The 16,892-nt window shown below is 37.7% G+C and overlaps 1 protein-coding gene across 2 annotated transcripts in view; it reads left to right on the top strand.

Moving 5' to 3' along the window:
• The window catches only part of LOC101845056 (zinc transporter 7), an 18,475-nt gene extending 2,696 nt beyond the window's left edge, over nt 1-15,779 (top strand). For both annotated transcript variants that reach the window (XM_035970450.1, XM_005090048.3), the window contains exons 2-10: nt 2,725-2,940; nt 3,526-3,613; nt 4,694-4,814; nt 5,988-6,038; nt 7,500-7,697; nt 8,361-8,496; nt 9,023-9,113; nt 10,279-10,428; nt 14,014-15,779. In XM_035970450.1, coding sequence (XP_035826343.1) covers nt 2,855-2,940; nt 3,526-3,613; nt 4,694-4,814; nt 5,988-6,038; nt 7,500-7,697; nt 8,361-8,496; nt 9,023-9,113; nt 10,279-10,428; nt 14,014-14,061 — 969 coding nt within the window. In that variant the 5' untranslated portion in view covers nt 2,725-2,854 and the 3' untranslated portion in view covers nt 14,062-15,779. The remainder of the gene's footprint in view (nt 1-2,724; nt 2,941-3,525; nt 3,614-4,693; nt 4,815-5,987; nt 6,039-7,499; nt 7,698-8,360; nt 8,497-9,022; nt 9,114-10,278; nt 10,429-14,013) is intronic.
• Nucleotides 15,780-16,892: the final 1,113 nt, after the last annotated feature.

The raw sequence follows: 16,892 nt of genomic DNA, 5'->3' as shown, positions 1-16,892 counted from the left end.
ACCAAATTAATTTACTTTTGTGTTTTAACATCATTTTTTAACTTAGTTTTGGTCAATTTGATTTGTCCACACCGATAGACAGTATTCAGAAAGAGACCGAGAGAGAGAGAAGGGAGGAGTTGATCTTGCGAGAACTTCCGGGCGGGTGAGAATAGCCACTTTCATATTTGTCATAGCTCGCCTATTTCTTGGAGTATGTAAATGAAACTTGGCAGTCTAGATCAAGTAGTTTTTAATGCAGAATCTAGTCATTCTGTCAGATTTTTAATTATATCTAGGGAGTGTATACAGACCCAGTAACCGGGAACAAAGTCACAAAGTATACAGACCCGGTAGGGGAACTCTTTTGTGATTTCGGAGAGTTTCAGCACCCTCTTGGCTCAGGGTAGACGTAGGTTCTTCTAGATCTATGGTCTAGATCTAGGTCTAGGCAGACAGACATAAATCTTTGATCTAGTTTCGCGGCTAACTAGATCTAGATCTAAATGAAGAATGTGGATGTCTTTTCGATGAACGATCGTTTTTCATCCGTTTTGGGGTTGGAGGAATCACAATTTGAAGAAAAGAAACAAGTTACAATGATAACAATGTCATAATTTCAATCGAGCAGTTCCCCCCCCCCCCCTCTCTCTCTCTCTCTCTCTCTCTCTCTCTCTCTCTCTCTCTCTCTCTCTCTCTCTCTCTCTCTCTCTCTCTCTCTCTCTCTCTCTCTCTCTCTCTCTCTCTCTCTCTCTCTCTCTCTCTCTCTCTCTCTCTCTCACACACACACACACACACATACTAAATTTCTACTGGGTCCGAGGGCCGATACTTCCCGAAATCACAAAAGAGTTCCAGTACCGGGTCTGTATACTTCGTGACTTTGTTCCCGATTACCGGATCTGTATACACTTCGTAATATCTATCCTACTTTTTGAGTTGTAAAGACATTTACAGGTAAAAAAAAAAGTGCCGTTCTTTACAGATTTACAAAGATAAATCAGTCATATCTTCTCCCAAAGTCATGCTATTTGAATGAAACTTGGCAACATAAAAGATTCCTCCTTGGTAAGCAATGCGCCAGATCAATTTGCCACAAAAATTTAGGTAGAGAGCTGGATTTATTAGTCTAATAAATCCAGTTTTCTACTAGTAAAAGCATGCACACTTTGTAATAGAAAATAGGGAGTGTATACAGTCCCGGTAACCGGGAACAAAGTCACAAAGTATCAGACCCGATAGGGGAACTCTTTTGTGATTTCGGAAAGTTCCAGCGCCCTTTTGGCTCAGGTGAAGGGTAGACCACAGAATTTTACACTCAAGTTGAGTGTAGAATTCTGTGGGATAGACCTAGGTTCTTCTAGATCTATATTAGGTTTTGATCTAGACAGACAGATAAATCATTGATCTAGTTTCGAGGCTAGCCTAGATCTAGATCTAGATCTAAATGAAGATTGCAAATGTCTTTTCGAAGAACAATCGTTTTTCCTCCATTTTGGAGTTGGAGGAATCACAATTTGAAGAAAAGAAAATTTAAAATGTCATAATTTCAATCGAGCAGTCACCCTTTATATTTCTGTGCCCCTCTCTCCCTCCCTCTCTCTCTCTCTCTTTCTCTCTCTCTCTCTCTCTCTCTCTCTCTCTCTCTCTCTCTCTCTCTCTCTCCAGGTTTCTACTTTACGTAGTAGAGCCCTTGAATACATTTTTACTGATATATATGTATGTGATGCACTTAGGTCAAAATTCTCAATTTTCAAATCTTCAGTCTTCAGTTTAAAACACATTACACTGGGTAGACTGATATTACTGACCAGTTAACTTCTTCGCTGCTGCTGCGCCCGTAGAATTTACAGGCCTGAACCGTGTAGCGCTGTGTGTATGGCCTGTAGAATTTACGGTGGGACTGTGACAGTGGTTGTTTTGATACCATTATAAAGGGAGTTACTGCTAAAATCTTGTCCTTATTATTATTATTCGGATATGCCTTCCCTTTATGTTTGTCTCCATTTTCCCCCCTTTTGAAAGCATCAGATTCAGATTTTAGCTCAAAGAGATTAAATCTAGATCTGACACATCTATCACACAAAAATAATTTACTGGCAGTTAACACAGATGGGCTTTCAAATTGTAATAGATTGTACGAACGTTGTATAATATAAGGTCGGTAAAGCCTCTTGTCACTTCTTCTTTCCCTGCAAACACTCACGCAACATGAATTCCCCTTTTTTTTGTTGGTGTCAGTGTATCATTACTTGAATGGGTGTTGTTTATGTTGTTTGGTGGTGTTGTTTTTAGCATCATATTACTACTAACTCCCAACTTTTCTCCATCTATCTCTCAATGAAAATCACTCAAAATTATATCAATAGAAATGTTGGTTCATGGGATTTCTTCCGGCTCAGGGTCCAGACCGTCCTATTTACCAGCGACATTGAAGGGGTTAAAAGAGCTAGCCATTTCAAAATTATAATTCTCTGATCAGCAGCAACAACAAGACCACCTACATATGTTGTTGTTGTTGTTGTTATCAATCCAGCAACAGCTGGGCTCTCGCCCTTCTGTCCAATGCCATGTAGTGATAAGTGCAGGTCTGCTGCAGTTGCTGTAATGTTCCATAGAGTGTGTTGTCTATGTTAGGTCTCGGAGGGAGAAGGGTAGCTCTGATGTCATTTAGGGCTGTGCAGTGATTAAAATAATGCATTTTATGATTATATGCTGTGCTATATTAAATCTCTCTTTTTGCAGATTGATCTTTTCGGAAAAAACATCTCGCCGCTTGTTAGGCTTCCTGTTGTTGAATTTGTCCTTTGCTTTTGTGGAGCTGCTGTATGGAATATGGACCAACAGTCTGGGCCTGATATCAGACTCTTTTCATATGTTCTTTGATTGCACGGCATTGCTGGCTGGTCTTGTTGCATCGGTTATTGCCAGATGGAGAGCCACTGAAAGTTTTTCATACGGGTAAGCAGTGCAAAAGAGTGTGGATAGTGATGAGGTACAAACAATCTGTTATTGTTTTATGTTTATCATCTTGTTTGTTTAAAAAGTAAAATAGAATGGACATATTCAGCATTCAGCTTTCATTATCAATAATAACTTTTGTCAACATGAACTCTTTGCAAGAAAAAGCAGTCGAACAAATTTTACCACCGACCATAATATAACCACTTCCTTCTTCTTCTTCTCAATCGCATGACACTTGAAGTCTGGTATCTGTCATAAATTGGGCCGTCCTGCTTGTCATGTTTCTTTCTTCTTTTTTTTTTCAATGCATTAAAATGGCAGTATCCAAGAGGACCAACCTGTGTAAGATGGCCACTTTTCTCCAGGACAGTGGGTGGTCAGCTTGGACAGGTTAACTGTTTTTGATTATCTCATGTCATAATTAGTGTATGCTCAGAGGGGTGCTCTCTATACTGCGGACAGTTGACAGTGAGGACTGATTCATTTTAATGGCACGGTTTAGAAAAATGTGATTTGTGTGTAGAGTATCACAAGAAAAGTAATTTTTATCTTTTGTTTTTTGTTGGATTTTTTTCTTCACAGGTATGTCCGTGCTGAAATCTTGGCTGGATTTGTCAATGGGCTCTTTCTTCTCTTTATAGCATTTTTCATCTTCTCTGAAGCAGTTGAAGTAAGTTTTTTTGTATATTAGATCTGTCTCTGTCCATCCTTAATATTTCAATACTTTCATAAATAAAAATCAAATCAGCAGTTTATTGTTTTTGAAAACAACGAAATTGTCTGTGTACCTTAGTATCGGTTCTATTAAAACCTTATCTCATTTTTGTGCTTTGATATCTAGGTTACTGAAATTGTTTGTGGAACCTTCCCTCTGAACCAATAAATGGCTCACATAATCCAAAAAAACAAACCTGCCAAGGAGCATGTAACACCAATTTTTTTCCAACTGCGCTGGTTCCTCATGAGAGCGTGTATTCAGAACAAGATCACTGTCCGTTATTTTTTAAGTATGTCGACTACATTGCACTTTCATATTTTTGTTTGTGACATGGTCATCGAATACATGTTTTGGCCCTTAAGATTGGCCAAAAAAGAAAGACTTAAATGTCAGAGACTTGGAAAAAGAGCTTTTTCACTCCATGCGCGTATGTCGCCTTTAGATTTTGGTAGGGGGAGATAAAGGGTTAACAGCTTGCTGGCTGTTTTTTTTTTCTGGCCAGCTTAAATCTGTAATGACCGGCATTCCCAATTATATATTAAATGTCTCTCCATATACATTTTTTTTTTCGTTTTGTCTTGTAACAAGAAGTTGTGTGTCGTAATCGATGACTTTGTGGATGTGTGTGTGCAAGTTTGTTTTTCTTGTTTTTGTTTGGGTTTGGGTTTTTTTGTGAGAGGGAAAGAAAGGATCCCTGTTTGAACCTATAGTGCTCTTATTCTTTGTTATATTGTAAAGCGCATTGACCACTCTCTGTAGGTGGTTCGCGGGTGCTCTGGTGTGGTTTGCGTCTTCTTTCCTATCGAACATCTAACATATTGTCTTTATTTCCCCTCCTTCTTTTTTATGTTTGTTACTCTCTTGTAACACCTCTAATCTTCGGCACTTATATGAGCTTATTGTGTTGCAAGTGCCGTAAAACTCTCACTAAGACTAACTGACCACTCTCTTACTCAAGTGCACTACACTGTAAGTGAAATCTAGCTTTGTTATTAGTAATTACAATAATCGTTGTATCATTCTATTTCTCAGCGTGCTGTGGAGCCTCCAGAAGTCAAACATGAACGACTGTTTGTTGTATCTGTGCTTGGATTTATCGTGAATCTCATAGGAATCTTTGCTTTCCAGCACGGTCACTCACACGGTGGAGGAGGTGAGTGGTCTGTTGAAAAGGGGCTGTCAAGCACCGCACGCAACTTCCGAGTGTTGTCTCTCAATCGAAAGTTAGATGATAGAGACAGGGTAGGCACATATTGAAAAAGGACAGTTTTGTTTAAAAAATCTTGTATTGAAGTAGATAGGGAAACTGTTGTCATTTGGAGAGTACAGGTGTTACTAGGACTAGGGCAATAGAAAAAAGTTGAAAGAAGAGTCTTCGGGGAGGGTTCTTTTCGAAGTGGGAGTGTTTGTGGGATGAAGAAACACTTATTTTGAGTAATTTAAGCCCCATGATAATTTGATATAATTTTTCAATATATATTGTATGAATATATGAATATGTCATAATTAGGTATTTGGCCTCCTTGCCTTCGTAGAAGGAAAGTTTTATGGGGTTTTTGTTTGGTCAGTTTTCTTGTAAATCAAATGGCTTTTATTTTGTACATTTTTAAGACATATATTTAGTATGGAAACTCCTACCTAAAAATAAAATGAAAAAGTTTTTCTGCATTTGAGTCATTCCATGAAAAGTAAAACTGCCATGACATTTTTTTAAAAATTGTTTAATGTACCAGGATCTGGACAATAAAGATGTATCTTATCTTTTCTTATATTGCAGGAATTATGACTAGCTAGAAAAAATTCTAGACTGTGATAAAGCCATGCTTAATTTTAATTTAAAAATTGTTAGTTTTTTTTTTTTGGGGGGGGGGTCAATTTTATTAGAGGCAGCCTGTCTTTAACTAAGAAAGAAAAACTCAAGAATGGCTCTCTATCTTTGCTTAGAATTTTTTTTCCCAGCACAACATATGTGACGTCGGTTTCACTTTACATAGGATGGCCAATTTTATTTATTTTAGACCTAATTCGTGAAAGCTGATAAATAGAACGAGAAGTAAGTAAGAGTTGAAGCTGTCTCCCATGGTCGAGGAGAACAGTTTCCGTATTAGACAGGTGGCAGTTTTACACTGTCATTAAAATGTTTAAAAATACACAAGGTGGGAAATTGGACGTGGCCACTTATACAAGTGATTGTTTTGTACAGGTGGCCATTAGTCGAGTTAAAGCAGATTCAACTGTTGTTGTCCTTGATCGTCGCTAGGTTGTTGGGTTTTGGGGGGGTTCTTCATTTGTATGTAACGGTGTATTCACTATGTGATATTTTCAGATCATGGTCACTCCCACGGCTTTGGTGGTCATGGACACAGTCATGGCGTGGGTAAGTTCTTTCTTCTTTTTTTAAATTTTACTTTTTCAGGTGGCTCCTTCCCACATTCACCAGGGTCCCTTTTTGACGTTTCAGAACTTTTTGTGATATTATTTCTTCCGCTCCTCAAGGCTCCTGACTCTTTCTGCAGCCTTTCTACTGCTACTCCTTGGCTCCTTACTGCTGTCTTTCAGCCACACCCCTGATCCTCTGGTAAGAAAGGCCTACACTTTCTTGGACAAGGGCAAAATATCTCGGAGGTCCCGTGTGCAAGTTGCGCAGGTTAAAGATCCCTTGGTGGTCTAAAATTGATAAGAGTAGGCTTCGGCCGCCATGGGGCAAATTTCAAAATTTCCTACCAACTGAAAATGATTAATGTGTCCCACGTGCTCATATGACCTCATGCAGTTGCGAGCACCGTAAAACACGTACCAAAAAATGTTTTTTAAATTATGAAATTATTTCTTCTGCTTGTTTTTAACTTTCCTGATTATCTTTTTGTGACTTTCACACTTACAATAATAAAATAGAGAGAACCTGTATTGTTGATATTCAGTAAAAGGTTATAGTAGAGTAAAGAAGATTTTTTTTTTACAATAGCTCAGAAAATGACTTGAGACTGTATTCATAGTCTGTTCATTTTATTTTTAATAGCATTGTGATCTTTGTGTAAAAGAGTGTGCATGTTAGTAATCTTTTGCAACCAAAGCATAGGTGAGTTTGTTTTTTTAATAGTTATGTTATTGCCACTTTGCATAACAAAGAAATAAGAATACTGGTAAATGTAGAATATGGCTGTTCGTTCAGTCAAAGATTGTAAATTACAAGATAGGTCACCCCTCTGTTTGAGAGATTGAAAATACATCCTTGAAAACCAGGTAATGGCATCTTCGTTATTGTGGTCAGAATACTGCTTTTTTAAGGGCTTGCATACCTTGTAAGCATAGAATAATAGTTCAAATTGTTTTTAATGGACCCCTTTTAAGGAAATGGTTCAAAACTGCTTTCCTCAACATTGTTGGCAACATTATTGCCCATAGCTAGATTTCAGAGGGTGCTTTTCAAGTGAGTGAACAATCATTGGTTTGGGGTGGGGTGGGTGATTCATAATATTCTATGCTTGCCCTGTGATGCATATATGCTTGTAAATGGCAAAAGTTGAAGGATCAGTTTAAAATAAAGTCGAGTCGAAATTTTTAGCAAGGTGGCAACAATTTTGGATTGGTTTAAAGACGAAAAAGAAGAAGAATTGAGAGAACTCCCACCAACTACCCACTTATTATGGAAACATTACGCAGTGGCTTTAACTTGTGTTGTTAGGTAGGACAACAGTTCCAAAACTTTATTATGACTATTTTTATTATTATGATCTTTTAAATTTGAAGCCCCTCTGTGGAATCATGATTAATCTGGTACTCGGACAGACTAAAAGAGTGTTAATCGATTTGTCTATTAATTTGGTACTTTTGACAGGCCTAGAGGAGTCCCATGACCACGGTCACAGTCACGGGGAATCTGACCACGGCCACAGTCATGGAGGATCTGACCACGGCCATAGTCATGGAGGATCTGACCACGGCCATAGTCACGAAGACCACGGCCACAGCCATGGTGCTGTGGAGAAAAAAGCAACCAACTCTGCCAAAGCAGCGCAGGCTCAGATCATGCAGGGTAAGAAGAAAATACAGAATTTTCTTATGGGTAAAAGAAGGGATTTTAACTGAGTGACCAATTTTCCGCTTGAATCAGGAAATCCAGATTTATGGAATTATCTGGATCACGCAATGCTGATACACAATATAATGATATAATATGTGTGGTATCCTGATGAAATCAAGTTCTCATCAAAATAATTAAATGGAATAGAACCGCCTTTTGACCACATGTTGGGCAATGTTTATTTTAATTTTTGTTTTAGACCCAACACCTTTTCTCTCCGTGCAAAAACACATTCCCGCATGGATTTTTTCTTGGATCAAAAGATGTGATAAACATGGGCCTGTCCCTCAGTTTCCTTCACCATTGACACAGCTGCACATTCGGTGTTAGCTTGTACCATGTTTGGCTACTGTGCCCTCTCCTACACTATAATATTTTTTTTTTGTCTCAGTAATGTAGCCCTAATTTCAAAGACTTGTACGTCAAATGGATTAACAAAAAGTATCTTTTTATTTTGTTCATTATTGTAATTTCTTGAGATACAGGCATTGATCAAAATCATCAGCAAAGTATCATTTGTGACCAGTTTGTCTTTGCTTTGTGCAAACTGCATGACATGAAAACGATACAAACTGAAACTATACTTAGCTCTTGTTTTTCTTTTCTTTTTTCCAGGAGTGTTCCTTCATATTTTGGCTGACACGTTAGGCAGCGTTGGAGTCATTGTTTCTTCCATTCTTATACATTACTTTGGCTGGATGATAGCCGACCCAGTGTGTTCAATGTTTATTGCCACTTTGATTGCAATAAGGTGAGCATTACCATCGACTTTTTCAGTGTCTACGAGTGGAAGGTTTGAGTTCTGGCATTTGATAAATGGAGCTGTCGTGTAGTGTGCCTGCTTTTCTACTTTTCAATGTCATTGTTTTCTCAACCCTGGCTTATCGTTAGGAGGGACATGGTCATTGTTTAACAATCTGGGGTAGAGGGTGCTGCTCCACTTTTCTTTCTTCCGTCTTTTCCCCTTTTTAAGTCTCTGCTCCTTGTTGTTGGGGGTGGTTGAAGGGTACCGATGGTACGTCCTACTTCTTTTCTTTCCCTCTGTTGTTTCTTTTCACTAAATAACCACTATGTGGGTGGTTGGTGGGTGTTCTGGTATGGTTTGCTCTTCTTTCCTATCAAACAACTATCGTCTTTATCTCTCCTCCTTTTTTATGTTTGTTACTCTCTTGTAACACCTTTAATCTTTGGCTCTTATATGACCTAATTGTGTTTCAAGTGCCGTAAAACACTAAAACAAAACAATTCATTTTATTGGTTCTTTCTTACCTCTCCAGTGTACTGCCCTTGCTGCGTGATTCTATTGGAGTTCTCATGCAGCGCACGCCCAGATCTTTGGATCATGTACTTCCTGGGTGTTATCAGAGGGTAAGTCAAGTTTGATGATGTGATTGATACCTGGTTCAAAGAAATATGCCACGTATATTTTTTACTATAAAACGCTGCTGCTTTTATTATTTTTATTTATTTATTTATTTTTTTTGCTTTCTTCCTAATACTAAAGTATTGAAGGATTGATGAGTGTACTGGTCGAGTTGTATGTTCAGGTTTGTTAAGCTACACATTCCGCTTTTTTATGTTGTGTTGGTTCCTTTATTAATTTATTCATGGATGGAAATATTGTCACTAGTTGTCATCATCAACTATGCATTCGTAGAATCCCTAGTCTGAAGCTTTTGCTCAGCCCTTGCATGCTTCAATGCTGGCATTTGATATTTGTCAGAGATGGGATGTTATGGTGATGGAATGATACCAGCTGCATGCTGCAGTTTGGTCCCTTTTTTTAGTTTTAGTAGAGGTTTTACTGTGCTCGCAACTGCATACGGTCATATGAGCGCCTGAAGATTAGAGGTGTTACAAGAGAGTAACAAACATAAAAAAGAAGAAGAAGAGATAAGGACAATAGATGTTTGATAGGAAAGAAGGAGCAAACCACACCAGAGCACCCGCCAACCACTCACGCAGTTTGGTCCCTGCCCTGGATAATGATATGATAAGATTGATAATCTTGACCTGCTACACTGCCATAAGCTGACAAAACGCCTTTCATTATTCACAGCAGTTTCATGAAAAAGGTTTTATTATCAGCATAACCATTGAAAAATAGCATTCTTCCAAATTTTGAATTCGAATTTAAAAACTATTTCAATTCTTTACTCTTGTGGGTATCTGATCAGGCTTTCGGTTTAGCTTATAAAAGATTTTTGCGCCAAAATGAAAATGGCATTTTGTCAGCCTGCGGCTGAACATGAGTTTGTTTCAAGGTGCTTTAAACAATTATATAAGTGTCCTTTTTATCTTCTTTTGTGTTTCCTTTGCAACAAGTCATGTCAGGAATGTGGGTTTGCATCCCATATTAAAGTTTTTTTGGCATCTGCTGTTTTATATTTCTTGTCAGTATTATCAGAAACACCAAACCAATGTGCCAGGATCTGGACAATAAAGATTTATCTTATTTTCTCATATCTTAGATCATCAATTGTTGTTGAGTTAAATCTTTTTCTGTTTAATCTTCTTGTCACTTGGTCCACAGGTTAGCCAGTTAGAAGGGGTATACAGTGTACAAGAGCCACACTTCTGGACATTGTGCACTGATGTTTTCATAGGCACCATCAAGCTAGAGGTGGCGCTGAATGCGGACACAAGATACATTCTCAGTCAGACGCACAGTATTTTTACTCAGGTATGTAATTGTTAAGAGACCTGGTTAAAAGAAGAATGTGAGGAAATGGAAAATCATTCCAATGCGAACTCAAAAGATCTACACAGAAAAATTAAAGAGGTGTGCCTTACAAGAACACGTGGATCAACAGGATGCCTCAAATCAAAGGATGGGAATATCGTAATGGGCAAAGACAAGATACTAGGACATTGGACAGAATATATCGGTGACCTGTACAATGACAAAAGAGATGAACAAAGAAGAGTGGAAAATAACAACGAGGGACCACCAATCATGAAAGAAGAAGTTATCAAGGCACTACGGAAGATGAAGAATGGGAAAGCTGCAGGACCGGACATTACCACAGAGATGATTAAAGCTTTAGAAGACTTTGGAATCACCACGCTGCCAAAACTTCTTAACAACATATATGCCACTGGACATATTCCATCAGACTTGTCAAAATCTATCTTCATAGCTTTACCAAAGAAACCTAATGCAAACGAATGTGAAACGCATCGTACCATCAGCCTCATGAGCCACATAACAAAAATATTACTCAGAATAATTATGATGAGAATACGAAATAAAATTCTCCCAGAAATAGCCCAAGAACAGTGTGGATTTATTGAAGGGAAAGGCAAGGTAAATGCCATATATGTCATCAGAACAACAATAGAACGTGCCCTAGAAGTTCAGAAAGATCTTCATTTATGTTTTATAGACTTCACCAAGGCATTCGACAAAGTTAGGCACGACAAGATCACCAACATGCTGGAAGTTCTTAATATCGACGGGAAAAGCTTAAGGATTATCAAAAACATGTACTGGGATCAAACTGCTGCAATGAGAATAGAAAACGACATCAGGGAATACATACAGATTAAAAGAGAAGTCAGACAAGGATGTGTACTTTCTCCAGACTTGTTCTCCCTGTATAGTGAAAATATCATGAGACACATAGACGAAATGCCTGGTATCTCGATAGGGGGACATAATATAAACAATCTAAGATATGCAGATGATACAGTCCTAATAGCAGAAGATGAAGAACACCTGCAGAATCTATTAATCTCTTTTTATGCGAGCTACGAGTTTACTCGTAATGAGGACCAGTCCGGGCTACGAGTATACTTGGAACAGCGATACGGTCACGTCAAAGAAGCTAGTTCTGCTTGTAATTACCAAAATACGCAAATACGGGGATGCTAGCTCTGTCTGAATATTTTAATTTTCCAATGAACAGTGGTTTCTTTGTTTTTGATGGGTGTAGAAACTTGAAAGATGTCTCGAAAACGCACATTCACGACTGACGAAGTACTTTTTGAAGTGGCGCTGGGTTGTGAGGGGGAATGATACTAATTTGATGAAAGTGACTCTGAAATAAGTGACGTAAATTCCGTTGTGGATGATAAGAAACAGGACTTGACTCATCTAATAGCGATTCAGATCATGGTGAAGGGGTCAGTACTGGAATTTGTGCTCGATGGGTAGGGCTAGATCTAGATCTAGATCTATTAAATCCAATGGGACGTCGTGGGCGCAGCAATCAGGGTCAAGTTCGAGGGTGGAATACACCTCAAAATCTACTTTGTGCAATTGGTGTAATTCCTAACCACATACATTTGAAAAAAACTACATTCAATTTCTAATATAACTGCCAAATTTCCTTAAAACCTTAGAGTAAATGTAAGAATTATAGCACTTTGAACTATATGCACTGACTTCCGACTCGTACTGGTACAGAGTCCGTGGGGGTACGGCTAGGATAAAAAGAGTTAAATGTCATCGTACAAGAGAGTGACAACATGGGCTTAAGCCTAAACATCAAGAAAACCGAAAGGATGGTGATAAGGAGAAAAACTCCAATCCCAACATGCAATATCAAAATCAATTATACCACCCTCAAGCAAGTACAACATTTTAAATATTTGGGGACCATTATATCATAAGATGGTAGATGTCACACCGAAATTACAAGCCGCATTTGCCAAGCAAAAGCAACCTTCCACAAGATGAAACAGATACTAACAAACATCAATCTGTCACTGGAAATGAGGAAAAGAGTACTGAAAAGTTACATCGAGCCAATCCTATTATACGGGTGCGAAGCGTGGACAAGCAATAAACAGCTGGAAAGAACAATTGTAGCGACAGAGTTCTGGTTCATATGACGCATGATACGTATCCCATGGACAGCTAGAAAACAAATGAAGAAGTCCTGGTTGAAGCAAATTATAGAAAACAACTTATCACGAATATAAGAAAACGACAGGGAAATTTCTTCAGACACACAATGCGGAAAGAAGCATTAGAGAGTATTGTAACAACAGGAAAGTTTGATGGAAAGAGATGAAGTGGAGGTCCATGATTGCCCACGCCAGTAGGCAAGGCACCGGATGATGATGATGTAATTGTTGCGTTATCCTTCTAACCACAGAAAGGTTTGAAAATTGCCAGTTTCCAGTGAGGAAAGAGTAGATGGGACAAGAGAAGGGGAATTCTGAATTTTTTAGTGGGGTTCTCATGTTTAACAGATGTGATTTAACTTGTTATCTTGGGGGGGGGGGGAGTACTCTTCAGTTTTACTTTTGCGTCTTTTAATTAAGGGGAGTAGCGACCCTTGATTTTGCATATTTTGGGTCAGGCTATGCACATTTTGTATAGGCTGATGTTTTTAAATAAACCTGTTTTTTTATCTAAAAATAGCATGGATACAATTGAGAAAGACTTTATTCTCCAGGTAAATTGCCTTTAAAAACATGAGGGTGGATTAATATAGTGAATTTTCACAATTATTGTCGTTTTTCGCAAAATGTAATTTTTGTGCAGTTTTTTCCCTGCTCCTTCCTTAGTTTTCATCCTTTTGACATCGAACTTTCAGGAAACATAGTTGGCAAGGCTGCCATCAATGTAACTGAGAGATTTTTGTGAAAAAAATAATACTTTACCATTGGCAAGCAATTACGCAACCTAAATTTAGAAAAAGTTTTTTTATACTTTGGGAAAATTCTCATATTCATTTTTCTTTTGCACTTATTGAAAACAACTTGCTGTTACTCTGATAGGATCTTGTTCAGATATACTCTCACCAAATTTGGTCACATTTGGTCTGTAAATAAGAAAGCCCTAGGGATTTGAAATTCATTGTTTATTTTCAAGATGGCGGCTTTTTTCCATAGCAACCGCTGTAGCTATGCCAAAATAAAATTACGTATCAAGCGATTTTACTATGTCTAACTTATATGTGGACTTAGATTTGATCTCGGGCAACAAACATAGAAAATGGTCCCCAAGGGTAGTTCGTCTCGTTAAGGTGTGTATTCTTTCTGTGTCTGTTAATGAGCAGGCATCTTACACAGACCTGCTAAGTGGTAAGTGGTTCAGTCTTTGACTGATCTTGTTAAAGTTAATCTTCAGTCTTGAACCTTCATAAAACTTCGAAACTTTTGTTAATAATAAAAATATTGTCAGTGTGCCATGATGAGGTCTGAATTATTTTGCAGAGTTTTTGAGTAAAATTACTGCAACTGCTCGATGATCATGAAACGTAATGAGGTACTGACGCAGGATTTATCTTTCCCCGGTTTTGTTTTTTCCTTTCAGATTGGAGTGAGGCAGCTGTACGTGCAGATTGACCATGCTCCAATGTAAATATGTACAGCACACTCTCTGACTCCGCATGCTGGTCCCTGTGGGCTCTCTGACACCTACAGCACAAGAAACTCATGATCTGGGAGAACTACAACAGAAGTTATGTTGTTTTGGTTGGGGTTGGGTTTTTTTTTACCTGTCCCCTAGGTCGTATGATGGCTGGTCAAGAATTAACCGGAAAATGGCTGTAAAATTTAATGTTTTTGTTATGTTTGCCCAACATTCTATTTATTTCTCAACATAGTCTGAAAAGTCGAGAATTTTCTGCATCATTGTATCCTGAGTAAAAGCTTGCCATCTCTGTAGAATGTTGCTTCAAGCGACAGAAGCATCTCTGATGTGCTCCACAAGGTTTTCGTCCTCAGTGATATTTTCTTCTCAACTAGATATTGCTGCACTGGTCCAAACAGATGGAAGTCTGAAGGGGCAAGATCTCGATGTTTTTCTGTACATTTTAGTCATCTGTTTAGGAATTCACCAAGCTGACACTTTTCTGTCGCATCTCATTAAAGACCATTCTGTGAAAGACCAAGGGTTTCAACAATGTCACACATTTTTGAGCCTCCGTCACAAGTGTTTTCTTTCAATGAGTTCAAAATTTTATCTGCGCTGGCAGAAAAATGACGGCCTTTTCTTTTCTCATCGTGAAAATTTGTATGGCATTCTTTAAATTATAAATTGCACCAGTGGAAGACCCTTGACTTGCCTGATACATTCTCCCCATCACCACTTTCTAGTTGAGTCTGAATTTCAGTGCTTTTGTGTGAAGAAACTGAATAGCAACTCTCATCTCTTCAGACCAAGTTGGTATAATGGTTACCATCTTTGTTAACATCTAGTGAAATGGCTGCGTTTAGTTTGTTTGTATTAATGAACTACTAAAAACGTTTTACAGAATTGAAGAATGTTAGATAGTTATTTAAATATGGCCATTTTCCTGTTAATTCTGAGGTTGCCCTCATATTTTGTTAAAGGAAATACAAGGGTGCTTTTTGATTATTGCAATGAGACATACTAAATGTCAAGAGTCGTGAAATTTATAAAGAAAATTTGGAAGATTTATGATTGTTTTCTTTCTATCGCCACTCAGATCTTTTGGTGTCAGTTTGATGCCCCCACACCAGTGATAGATTTTGCTGTATGGTGTTTTCTTTATCACCTTTTAACACACATACTTCATTTGTTCATGAAAGGGAATATGTTTCAAATTCATACAGTAATAAGAATTGGTGGAACTGATCTTTGTAGACATTTTTTGTCAAGTCCTCATTTTTATCCGATAGGATGTCCCCCTTGTTTTTAAATAAAGCAAATTTGCTTTTTTAATATTAGCGATCACAGTTGTGCTATGATCGTCGTTCTGCCATTGAACACCTGTTTGTTTACTGGACATTGGTAGCTATTTGTTTAGTTTTCAGTTCACAGGTGGGCTTACACAGGGGACTGAGTGTTTGTTCGCTGTTAACTGTGTGTATCGTGTTCAACTATTCTTGAAATATTCCCTTTTCAGTTATTTTTGATTCTCAATCATAAAGTTTCATATTTTGAGCTATCACCTTCCATTGTCTGTCTGTCCCTAATTTTATGAATAGGCCAACTTTGGGATCGAGTGAAATTGTGAAGTTAAACACATGAGCATTCAGTAAGTCGAGAGGTTATTGTGCTGAGATGTTTAAATAAACTTCAGATCCGTAATCGAAACATAGATGATCGAAAAATGATTCTTAACAGGTAAAATATCATACATCTCTCCTTCTTGTTTAATTTTGAGTGATGAATACTCTTGAAAGAGAACTTTTAAATGTTTCTTCCGTGAAAACTAAAGTTCTTATGATTCTACAGCTTGAGATTGACAGTATTTAATTTTTGCTCCGCAAAGATGAAATCGAAATAACTATCTTTATAAGATATTTTCGTTTTTGCAGTTCTGCCAAAGACTTTTCTTTTCGTAAATATTTTTATATATCACTCATTTTATTACAATGTTCTTTTTATTCTTTTCAAGGAAGTGAAACTAATAGAGCAATATTTTTTTTTCTGGAAATACAAATAATATATTATTATTCTTTATCGGTGGTGGTTTGTTTTTTGTGCTTGAGAAGAGGAGCTGCATGCTCTTACTTCTTTTGCATTTCCTTGTTATTTATTGATTATTTTCACTATTATTTCAGAGTGTGTTTAGAGAATGCATGTGTTTCACCCTGAAAAGTTTGTGAGGAACTGAATGATAATTAGTGATAATCGAAGAATGTGATTGGCCTTTTGCCCAGTTTGAGACTTAAACGACAGAACCTGTCTAGACAAATCATGTCCTACTGTTGGGTCTATGATAAATGAGAGTAACAAGGACATCTTCAGGTTTTGTCTCAGAATCGCACATGGCTTTGTTTTATTTATCAGTTGACTTTGTTTTTGTATTTATTTATAGCATAGGATTGTTGCACTGTGGCATCTGCAGTAAATAAAGATGATGTTGACACCGTTGATTAGTGCCAGGCTACTTGTACGTACTGAAGGTGCTCTCAGCCCTGGGTCCAGTGTGCCGTCAGGGACACCCCAATGTGATTGTCATGATAAACATAGTTCAGAACAACTTTCAATGTTGAGTGTTACGGTTCGTCAAAGCAGGGTTATTTTATTTTCTGTTTGTAAATTGTTGTTCAGTTTGAGTGAATGTGCACAGTCATTCAGAACAAAAAAACGTGTCTTTGTTGTAAGAAGTCTATAATTGATTTAAGACTGATGATGTTTTACCTGGAGTGTGGTGAATGGGTCTGGGTTTTTTTTATGGAATGCTCCTTTTTTTTCTCTTTATTTTTATTTTTTATTTT

Source organism: Aplysia californica, unplaced genomic scaffold (assembly GCF_000002075.1).
Source record: "Aplysia californica isolate F4 #8 unplaced genomic scaffold, AplCal3.0 scaffold00012, whole genome shotgun sequence".
Lineage (NCBI taxonomy): Eukaryota > Metazoa > Mollusca > Gastropoda > Aplysiida > Aplysiidae > Aplysia > Aplysia californica.
This window is presented reverse-complemented; position numbering and strand designations above follow the sequence as displayed.